General features: G+C 44.2%; 1 protein-coding gene across 3 annotated transcripts in view; it reads right to left on the reverse strand.

Annotated features, from left to right (window-relative positions):
- Nucleotides 1-10,414, reverse strand: part of LOC121542084 (vegetative cell wall protein gp1) — a 37,549-nt gene extending 27,135 nt beyond the window's left edge. The window contains exons 1-6 of one of the 3 annotated variants that reach the window (XM_041851539.2): nucleotides 10,334-10,414; nucleotides 9,212-9,424; nucleotides 5,118-5,268; nucleotides 4,502-4,619; nucleotides 2,019-2,057; nucleotides 1,812-1,853 (exon numbers count right to left, since the gene is read on the reverse strand). In XM_041851539.2, the coding sequence (XP_041707473.2) occupies nucleotides 1,812-1,853; nucleotides 2,019-2,057; nucleotides 4,502-4,619; nucleotides 5,118-5,268; nucleotides 9,212-9,377 (516 nt within the window). In that variant the 5' untranslated portion in view covers nucleotides 9,378-9,424; nucleotides 10,334-10,414. Of the gene's footprint in view, nucleotides 1-1,811; nucleotides 1,854-2,018; nucleotides 2,058-4,501; nucleotides 4,620-5,117; nucleotides 5,269-9,211; nucleotides 10,314-10,333 lie in introns of those variants that run through there. The other 2 variants (XM_041851540.2, XM_041851542.2) reach the window with 2 other exon arrangements.
- Between the last annotated feature and the right edge of the window lie 1,605 nt (nucleotides 10,415-12,019).

Genomic DNA, 12,019 nt, shown 5'->3' on the forward strand with positions numbered 1-12,019 from the left:
TGAATTCTACAAAACAAACCATTTGTTAAAACATAGAATCTCTGTCTCTCAGACCAATCAGATGTAATAAAAGGGTGGGGTTGTGCATTGGGATATTGACATGGGTTGGGCAGAGATGTGCAGTGGCATGTTTGTGATGTGTCTTGGGTAAGGATGGAGGAAGTGATAGAGGGAGAGTTTTCTCCTGCGGTTTGGCTCGGCTGCATTAGGAGAAGAGAGGAAAGGAAAGGAGAGCTCCCAAACCTCAGGAGACAATCCTACAATCCCATCCATCTGTGACTGACGCACTCCTTGTCTCTGGTGTTTCAATTCCCTGATCAAGTTTAATAACCATCTGCTCCAGGGGAGTGTGTGTGCTCCTCTTACACACACACACACACAGGCACGTGCACACACACTCACACACACACACACACACACACATATACACATACATGCACGCAAGCACAATCAAAAGAACACAAGACGAAACAATCCCCCAGAAACCTCCTCTCCCCAGTCCCACCCCAGTCCCATTGCAGCCTGTGGTAGAGAGTGATGACAGACATACTGGAGGGCTACCACAGCTCAGACAGAGAAAGAGGTAGGAGGGGTGAGGCGGCAAGGCCATGCACGGCTGGAACAGAGAGAGAGAAGAAAGAGAGGAGCGAGAAAGGAGAGACAGCTGGGAGAAAGAGGACCTGGAGAGAGGCTGCACAAAAGGGAGAGAGAGTGGGTGCCACTGTCCAGAAGCAATGTGGAAGTGTTTCAAATTCTAACCATAAATATTTTTTACATTTAGCAGATGCTCTTATCCAGAGCGACTTACAATATCTGTGTGTATTGTCACATACAGGTGCTGTTTTACAGGGTCAGTCATAGTAGTACCTTGCCCCTAGAACAAATTAGATTTAAGTGCTTTGCTCAAGGGCACATCAACAGATTTTTCACCTTGTCGACTCAGGGATTTGAACCAGTGACCTTTTGGTTACTGGCCCAATGCTCTAACTGCTAGGCTACCTGCCACCCATAATGTGTTACTTTCTCAACCTCATACCTGGCCAGGAATAATAGAAGCTTAACATTGTGCTTTCCTGTCGTTGTTTACATGACACTTGATTGTATGCCACAGATGATATCATTATCGCTGTTCAGGAAATGACAATAAAATGACCTTCTCTCCCAACACCAGGCACTAACCCAACCTCTTACTCAGAAACTGTGCATAGCGTTATACCTTAAAGGGGCAATCTGCAGTTGCAACAGCAATTTTTGGACTTTTTGACTATTATTTAAGAATATAACATATAAATGCCTCCTATCACCCTGTAAAAACAACACATTTCACTGCACCTGTGACCATACAATGTATTATTTTATTTTTTTCTGTTGGAACCCAAAATATAAGCTCGTTTTACTCCAATGTTTGTAAACAAAGTAAATCTATTGTAAACAAACACTGTATAGCCTCGAAACATGGTTAAAACTACAATTTTGATATCATGGATGGTCAGTCCTTGTATCCACAGCTCTGTCTATGAATTTGAGAGTGGTTCTATTTCTCAAGCCCCATCCCTCAGCTGTTTACTAAAACAAGTGGTGGAGTGTCCGCTTTGTTATTGAACTCTGGATTGGCCCTTTAACTTTGTGTTTAATGGATGTAGCATATATTTTTATGCAATCAACATAACAGGTAAACCAGTGTAGTAATACCACACTAGTATATTGCTGCATATCTTCCTTTACAAAAAACAAATGCCCTCATAATGTACATATAATAATGCACAAACCCTTTACAGAACCCAAACTCAGAAATCCGTTATAATACTTACTTTTTCCACTGCTGCAGGTGGCTGCTGCTCACTCCCTGCCACCTGTGGGTTAAACACACAAACATAGGCATTACAGAGAGAGAGCCCAGACATACAGTATGAAAATGTATGCACTCACTAACTGTAAGTCGCTCTGGATAAGAGCGTCTGCTAAATGACTAAAATGTAAACGTAATACAGACAGTGACGTGCAGTACACAAACATACCTGTAGAGGGGGCAATGTCCTCACTTCCTCACTGTTCTCCTGTTGGAAAAGCAGGAACATGTCAGTTGAGCTGACAGATTCAAAACACACTTTACATTCTCTGACAAGAACCTACTAGCTGTGTGCAATTTTTTTGATCAAGTATTCTTACTTAGAAAAAATTTAAGCACACTGAAGACCACAAGGCATATTCATTTATTATGTGCTTATTCAGACTATTATACACAGAACAAAAATATAAACGCAACATGTAAAGTGTTGGTCCCATGTTTCATGAGCTGAAATAAAAGATCCCAGAAATGTTCCATATGCCCAAAAAGCTTATTTCTCAAAAATGTTGTGCACATCCCTGTTAGTGAGCATTTCTCCTTTGCCAAGATAATCCATCCACCTGACAGGTGTGACATATCAGGAAGCTGATTAAACAGCATTATCATTATTACCCAGGTGCACCTTGTGCTGGGGATAATAAAAGGCCATTCTAAAATGTGCAGTTTTGTCACACAACACAATGCCACAGATGTCTCAAGTTTTGAGGGAGAGCGCTATTGGCATGCTGACTGCAGGAATGTCCACCAGCTCTGTTGCCAGATAATTTAATGTTAATTTCTCTACCATAAGCCACCTCCAACATTGTTTTATAGAATTTGTCAGTACGTCTAATCAGCCTCACAACCGCAGACCACGTGTATGGCGTCTTGTGGGAGAGTGGTTTGCTGACGTCAACGTTGTGAACAGAGTGACCCCTGGTGGCGGTGGGGTTATGGTATGGGCAGGCATAAACTACGGACAATGAACACAATTGCATTTTATTGATGGCAATTTGAATGCAGAGAAATACCATGACGAGACCCTGAGGCCCATTGTCGTGCCATTCATCCAACGCCATCACGTCATGTTTCAGCATGATAATACATGGCCCCATGTCACAAGGATCTGTACACAATTCCTGGAAGCTGAAAATGTCCCAGTTCTTCCATGGCCTGCATACTCACCAGACGTGTCACCCATTGAGCATGTTCGGGATGCTCTGGGTCGACGTGAACAACAGTGTGTTCCAGTTCCCGCCAATATCCAGCAACTTTACACAGCCATTGAAGAGGAGGGCACAACATTCCACAGGCCACAATCAACAGCCTGATCAACTCTATGCGAAGGAAATGTGTCACGCTGCATGAGGCAAATGGTGGTCACAGCAGATACTGACTGGTTTTCTGATCCACGACCCTACTTTTTTTTAAAGGTATCTGTGACCAACAGATGCATATCTGTATTCCAAGTCATGTGAAATCCATAGATTAGGGCCTAATTAATTTATTTCAATTGACTGATTTCTTTATATGAACTGTAACTCAGTAAAATCTTTGAAATTGTTGAGTTTATATTTTTGTTCAGTACATAAACATTTGTGAATTTATGTTTGCAGTACCAGCCGTGGGAGGAGCCACATCTGAGTGGTCAATGCTGTGCTTAGAGTGGAGGATCGTGGTCAATACTGTGCTCTACAGAGTGGAGGATCATGGGCAGGCGAGACAGTGTCCACCCTGGCTCGCACTTGCTATGTGCATAGGGTTGCCATGACAACACAGCAAATCAATCTTCTCCCTCTTTTTAAGATAACATGAAAATGGAGTTACCCCCCCTCATCCACAACACCCCCCCCACACACTCATACACACTCATACACAATACATGTGATAACCATGCTTCTCAATTTCAAATATGTAGGGTTCACTATAACACAAAATAAACAAAATCACTCCAACTCCTACACACTTAATTAAAACACTTAATTTATACATATAAATTGGCGCATACACACACTAATGACTCACAGATGGTGGGAAACACACAGAGAGAGAGAGAAAGAGAGCAAGAGAGAGAGAGAGCAAGAGAGAGAGAGAGAGAGAGAGAGAGAGAGAGAGAGAGAGAGAGAGAGAGAGAGAGAGAGAGAGAGAGAGAGAGAGAGAGAGAGAGAGAGAGAGAGAGAGAGAGAGAGAGAGAGAGAGAGAGAGAGAGAGAGAGAGAGAGAGAGAGAGAGAGAGAGAGAGAGAGAGAGAGAGAGAGAGAGAGAGAGAGAGAGAGAGAGAGAGAGAGAGGTTGACAGGAATGACAGGAACTGGAGGAATGACAGGAACTGGACAAAGAAAGTGGAGAGAATGGAAAGGAAAGGATAGAGGGAGGAAAGAGAGGAGGATTGAAAGGATGATAGGATGTGGTTGAGTTGGAAAGAGAAGATCAAGGGAGAGGGGTCTTTGCTGTTGTTGAAGGCAATAATGGAGAGTAAAGGGAAAAAGAGAGGGAGGGATGGATGGAGTGATGGAAGAGTCTGGAGAGGGAGAGCTAGGTGTGATTTATTTGGCCACTGAGCGATGACTCTCCCTGGAGAACGTGCGTCTCACTGGCCCTCGGCTATGCCCGAGATTAATGACAGCAACAGGAAGGTCACCTCCACACACACACACACACACACACACACTCACCTTTAAATTGAGCTGTATCCCTGGCTGTGTTTTGGGAGGCAGATCCTCTCTCTGAGTTCTGATAGTTTCTGAGGCTGGTCTGTTTACCAGGTTGCTCTTCAGGGAGGTTGTCTGGTGGCTGCAGACAGGAGCAGACAGGAGCAGACAGGAGCAGACAGGAGCAGACAGGAGCAGACAGGACCAGACAGGAGCAGACAGGACCAGACAGGAGCAGACAGGAGCAGACAGGAGCAGACAGGACCAGACAGGACCAGACAGGAGCAGACAGGAGCAGACAGGACCAGACAGGAGCAGACAGGACCAGACAGGAGCAGACAGGAGCAGACAGGACCAGACAGGACAAGACAGGAGCAGACAGGAGCAGACAGGAGCAGACAGGAGTAGACAGGACCAGACAGGACCAGACAGGAGCAGACAGGACCAGACAGGAGCAGACAGGACCAGACAGGACCAGACAGGAGCAGACAGGAGCAGACAGGACCAGACAGGACAGGGATGATAGAAAATGTGAAACTCAAAAACGAACCTCTCACTCAATGTGATATCTACTATCTACTATCACAACTCCACAGAACTGCAGATAAAATCCCTGCTTGTGGTGCTGAGGTGTCCGTACCGTGTGTTATTGTGCAGGCTTGGTGGTGCTCTTCTCTCCACAGGCCCAGTGCAGAGGAGTTTGGAGGTCTTCAGCTCATCCACCTCTCCGATCACCATGACGGCCACATCTCCATCCCTGCCCAGCAACCAGCTCACTTTCTTACTGTTGGCTACAGGGGACACAAACTGGAGTTATATTACTGGAAGCAACAGAGAAGAGACATTCTTGCCAAATTAGTAAAACCAAGATATTTGTAATATTTATGTTTCTGTGGTAAACAGACAACGATGGGCTCCTTTTATGGACAGCAGTGGAACAGAGATGGGGAAAAAATGGAAAAGTCACCACATCCTTTAATACCATGACATGGCAACTTTGGATAAAGGCTGAGAAATGTTCCTTCGTGGGAATAAAGCAGTACACACACAGCTGAGTCGAGGATCAGTAGAGACACTTATTCATCCTACTTGACTGTAAATACCCTTTGCTATTCTTATGTTGTTTAAAAATATGTGTTTTTTGTATGTACTGTATGTAGTATTGTGATTGCTGCAAAAATGAATTGGCTCATTGAGGACATAAACGTTTTCTGAATTGAAGGTTTGGGTTGAAAACAAGGGGAGGCACCCCTCCATAGCAGATTACCAGTGAACTGGTTCTGCCAGACCATCCTGTGGCATCGGCACCGCATTCCACCTGGGGCAAACCACGATGACAAGCCCTGATCTACGTGTACATATTACTTCAATTACCTGTACCACCTTGTACCTCTGCACCTTGTTGACTCAGTACCGGTACTCCTTGTATGTAGTCCCATTACTTTATTATTTTACTATTTCCTTTTTTATTTTTTGAAAAATGTTCATACTTTTTAACTCAGCATTGTTGGGAAAGGGCTTGTAAGTAAGCTTTTCACTGTAAAGTCTACACCTGTTGTATACGGCGCATGTCACAAATACAATTACATTTTATTTTATTAGAACTTTATTAGAACTTTTATTTGACCCAGGCAAGTCACAACATACTAGATGGCAAACACACTCTGTAGGCAAACAGACCATTTTCTCAACACGCAAGACATTTACATGACAATGGCATGTGGGATATGACTTCACACTTGTCCAACTGGTAAGAGGTGTGTCTCTCTGGACTCTTGGAACCCTGTCCTTGTCACAATACTCCTGTTACTTCACCCCTTGACTCTGATCACACCCCCTCTCTAAAGACCCTCATAAATGCCAGGCCTCAATCATATTCCCCCACATATTAAACTGACTGAAAAGCGAACAGTGCCATTTCTGATTTAGTACATACAGTAACCAAAATACTGTGGTACATTCAGGGAAGGGCGGATCTAGTTACTGTGGCATTAAGGCGGCCCGACCTGCACTACATTCTATCATCTGCCACTAGCAAACGTCACCAGTCTGCCACGTTCTGTGTTCTCGTCGCGCACACACAAACCAAAAATGGACATAACCACACAAACAGGAACACATAGTGGTGAACACATAGGGGTACTAACACACCAAAACATGTACTGCAAAACTGTCATACCAGTTGTATAGCCTACGTGTTACAAATCATGCATGTACACATAATAATAATATGCCATTTAGCAGACGCTTTTATCCAAAGCGACTTACAGTCATGCGTGCATACATTTTTGTGTATGGGTGGTCCCGGGGATCAAACCCACTACCCTGGCGTTACAAGCGCCGTGCTCTACCAGCTGAGCTACAGAGGACCATCACATGCTAAAGAAATGTAGTTACAAACATTCAGCAACACACTAACTACATACAGCCCAAACTAAATGACTTAAATATAACTGAACAGATGAAAAACACTAAACCACTAACACAAATGGCCTTATACTTACTGCAGGCTTCCTGCTCTGCTCACACTTCATTGTTGGAAGGAATGGGCCAGTGGGCCTAGAGTCACTTCCTGCTTTGCAGACACCCGGGTCCTGCGCTTTAACAGACCACTATTTTCTTCTGCTTCACACCAACAACAACCAAACTAGGTCTGCAACAGCCTCCAACCACCTCATGTATAATGTGAACTGTGGCTATAACATGTGCTACAATAAGGTCTCTAACCCTATGGTCCAGTGGTGTGTGTGTAACACTGCACTGTGTATCAGGGTGTGTGTGTGTGTAACATAGCAGTGATCAAATGATATTTCAACAAAATAATGTTGCAGGAATGCTAATGTTATCTGTTTCTACAGAAACGATTTCAGAACAGTCTGAGATGGTGGGTGTCATGGCTTGCTGAAATGACATGGAACGACCCAGTGTGTATTGGGGGACCATTGACTTGTAGGAACAGCTGCCCTTGTCGTTAGCCGATATAGAGGCCTCTGTTCTCCCTCCTCCCTGTCTGACATTCAGACGCTCGATAATCAGTGCTTTGTTGTCGAATGCAGCCAAAAACAGACTTCCCCTGATCCTAATCACACGTCAAGCAGAATGAATGCAAAAACCACCATGTGCCTAAAAGCAGGCCAGCCTTAGGGGGATGAAACCAGTTTGACTGTGATTGTGTCATGGTCACACATCCGCTCGTCTCTCTCTCTCTCTCTCTCTCTCTCTCTCTCTCTCTCTCTCTCTCTCTCTCTCTCTCTCTCTCTCTCTCTCTCTCTCTCTCTCTCTCTCTCTCTCTCTCTCTCTCTCTCTCTCTCTCTCTCTCTCTCTCTCTCTCTCTCTCTCTCTCTCTCTCTCTCTCTCTCTCTCTCTCTCTCTCTCTCTCTCTCTCTCTCCTCCTCTCTCTCTCTCTCTCTCTCTCTCTCTCTCTCTCTCTCTCTCTCTCCCCTCTCTCTCTCTCTCTCTCTCTCTCTCAGATTCCTTCTGTGGAATGTCAAGCACATTGTGAACCGAGTCATTATCATTATGACACAAATTCCTCACACAGGGACTGGCTACTTGCTACAGAGAAAATGCAGACAGGCAAGATTTTACAGTACGCCAAACCAGTTTCAAGATAGAATTACGGCCTGCCTGCGTTTGTTTGTAGCGGTGTGTGTAATGAGCCATTTACTGCAGCTGATATACACAATAGAAGAACAGACAATTTCCTCTCTAACATACAAAATAACAGTGTACTCTCTGTGAAACACTGGCTGGCACTATTTCTGTCTATCGCATGTTCCTATGTTCTGTTATCTTTTTTTTCCTAACACACACGCACACACATTCCAGACATCAGGCTGCCTCTCCCTTCGCTGGGAACAAAAAATCTAAAGCAGATCCTTGTACACACACACACAATCTGACATAATCAGACATATTCTGATTAGACATTTTGCTCTGTTGTTGTTGTTTCAGATATTTGTTGTCTTATACTAAGATGGGTTTTGTGTTCACTGATAAGGACCCTTTAAAAACAATTGATTATTGAACCAATGATTCAATCAATTGAGGGTGAGTCAGCTGTAAGTATGTCATTTCCTCAAATGAGATAGCAGAGCCACATCCTGGTCTGTTAGTTGGACTACTCTTTCAGACATAGTTACTGGAAGTGACTAGAAACCCGAGTTGAAGACCTCCTCCTTTCTCTCACCGCAGTGATGCTACATGAGGCAGGGATACTTCCTCATAGCCTCCAGTGTTCCTATTGTGACAGTAAATGGTAACCCTGGTAACTGCAGGTAGTCATTTGATAAAAGACACAAGTAGCCTTTTTAGCCATTACCTACTCTCAGGCCTGCTTAGCATAATATAGACAGGTAATGCCATCTCATTGAAACAAAGTGCATAACCTTGCAGGCAGACACCTACATACAGAGGGCCTGGAAAAAAGCAGCAGTAGATACTGAAAATGTTCGTTGTCGGTAGCCACATCATCACAGGATGTCTGTCAGAGGTAAACCACATGCTTGCAGCTCATCTTTACATGGCAGCTTCCTATTGGTTAATGCACAGCAGAAAATGCACTAACATATCTGAAACTTGTCTAATGTACCCGGCTTTAGAAAGACCAGACGTGTAGGTTTCAATGGAACGTGTTTGTAGGCTTATTTCATAAGCAGGTAATACAGCTCCAGTATGTGAAGCTGGAGTAGAAGAAAGGAGAGAGGAGTGAGTGAGGGAGAGAGGAGTTGGTACCTGTCTTTGACTTTGGCCTATGGTCCCCATCTTTCTCCTCACGTTCCGTCCAGCGCCGCACCTGCTCCTCTCTCATCTTCAGGAACAGGGTCTTCTTCTGGTCCTCATTCAGGGCCTCCAACACATCTGGGTCGATGTACATGTCCTTTAAGATCTGTTGCAGCATGGTGGTGGCGGTGGTGGGCTGGAGGTGGAGGGGTACTGTCCTGACTCCTTAGGGCAACAGTTTCCTGAAGATGAGTTGGTTTCTAAACAAGCCTCATGAGGAGAAGAAGAAGAAGATCGGGGCTCCTCTGTCACACACACACACACACAAGCTGAAGACTGCTTCCTCTGTCGTCCTCTGAGCTGACACTTCCTCCTTCCTCCACACACACACGTCAGTCGTCGTCAGCCCTCGTCAGGCAGCTATCGCTGGGAGACTGCTTCATCACACCTGTCTGCACTGCAGATGCTTGGCACTCCCTACTGTATGCTAATCCAACTGCTGTCTTCAGTTATCCTAGATACTTTTTCTCGCCTTGGTTTTCTTACTTACTTTTTTCTTTGCCTCTTAAGATGTAACAACTTATTGTCTCCTTTTTCAACTCTTAGAAATCTCAGTAATCTCTTTTCCCTCCATCAAACCCTGGTTTCCTCACTTAGCTATGTCAGAGTGTCTGACTCTAGATGGGAGGAGATTCCAAAGGAATGGGTCTGTTTTTTTCCTCCTTCACACACACACACACACACACATCCCTTTCCAACTCCCCTTCATGTTTTTCCTTCTCCCACGAGACAGCTGCTCCATTTTAACATGGCCGTTGTTGGGCTGTAACCGAACTACAGGGTCACATCCCAGGACAGCATGAGCAGAATGCTGCTGTAGCAGAGGGGCTGAATGTACCTCACTGGGCATGGTGGTCATATTAGCAATGGAAACAGCACAAGCAACACTTGGAGGCAGACAAAGGTAGCCGGAGACTGAGAACTGTCACTGCTGCAAACAGATTGGTTTCTTTCTACTCAACGCTTAGTTGGAAAAAAAAAATGATTGAAAAGCAGAGGAGAGGGATTCAGTGATAGACAATTCAGCAGAAGGTGTGAGAGAAAGGATGTGTTATTTAAGTAGGATGTACTCACAGTGGGGGTGCAGATGCTCCACAGCAGAGTAACTATTCGGGAGAGCGAGTGTGCTTGTGTGTGCTCCTCCTTGCCTTTGTGTATGACTGAGCTGATGACATCACAGCATTCCATGAACTGTCTCTCACTCTCTCCCCCTCTCTGTAACACACACACACACACACACACACACACACACACACACACACACACACACACACACACAATAATTATCTTGGTGAAAAAAAGACAGACAGGAAACAGAACTGAGTTACCCTAGCTGTAAAAGAAGTAACATCATCCTGTTAGGCAGAGGCAGAGAGAGAGATAGAGAAATCAAAACGAGCTGCTGTTTTAAAACCATGTTTTTATTGCCAAACTAATTGGATTGTTATTTAAAAAATGTTTTTCAAAAAATCCAATTTCACATTGTGATTTTACTTCTCACATTTCTCCTCCTCAAACTCTCAGCCTCTTTTCTTTTTTACCTAAAGCTCTTCCACTCCTCCTCCTCTGACTACACAGTTCCTCCCCTGACTACATAGCTCCTCCCCTGACTACACAGTTCCTCCTCCCATAAAACTCTAGTCCTCAGCCCATTGGTCCCCTTCATCTCCCTCCACTCTACTACTCCTGTATAACCTCTCTATCACATTCTAAAAACCAAACTAACCAACAAAAAACACTTAATTCCAAAACACAACAACACATAGAATAAGATAAGTCTACAGTTGTCTTCAGAAATGCCAATATCTATCTTACACAATGCCCCACTTCCAAATGTAAGTGAATAGCACACTCTGGTGGTCAAACACTTAGGCCAAAATGTTTTCACCATATTTGCAATTGGTCTGATTTAGTTTAATCAGATTAGTCAAATGAAATCAATAGGTTTCGGCCCAAAATGATTCAATTGAAAAAACAATGATGGTACATTGAATACAAACAATGGACTATTGTGCAGTAGGATTATACAGTCTGCTGTATGGGGTAAAGCTTTCCTGTACCTACTTTGGTGGGAAACTCTGATAGTAAGTAGTCACCTGCTGTTTCCCATATATACTGTACTGAAATCAGTGGAGGCAGCTTTATGGAGGCATCACTCCTTAAGGTCCCTCACGTCAGAGCATAACAAATTGCTTTAACCAATTGCACCATCTGCTGGTTGTATTTGAAAAAACTACAGGGACATGTTTTTCAGGTTATCAAAATCAAATTAGGCCTTGTTTAAAAATACAGGTTTTCAGGAGCTCGGTTTAATGCCACCACTCACGCAGCCATCTTGCACCGTCCCCAAATGGTTTTCAGGGTGTAGCATCATCATTGTTAAGCTAACCTGGTCAGGGTCACATTTTAGGCTATTTAGCAGACGTGCTTATCCAGAGCGACACACTGTAGCAATTTGCATTAAGTGTCTTGCTCAAGGGCACAATCAACAGATTATTTTCAACTAGTCGACTCAGGGATTTGAACCAGGTACCTTTCAGTTACTAGCCCAGGGCTCTTCATCACTAGGCTACCTGCCTTGAGTTAAGAGCTTGGTTAAGGTTTGGGTTAAGGTAAAGGTCGATTTTGGTTAGTCGTTTTGCAGGCCAGCAGTGTCCTTATAGTCTCTCCCCCGCTAATTCAATAGTGTGTGATTGTGGCCCACAATTCGATTGGTTCATGCATGAATGCCCCGAAATGAGCATCCCATTGGTTCCTGCA

This window comes from Coregonus clupeaformis, chromosome 27 (assembly GCF_020615455.1).
Source record: "Coregonus clupeaformis isolate EN_2021a chromosome 27, ASM2061545v1, whole genome shotgun sequence".
NCBI classification, from domain to species: domain Eukaryota; kingdom Metazoa; phylum Chordata; class Actinopteri; order Salmoniformes; family Salmonidae; genus Coregonus; species Coregonus clupeaformis.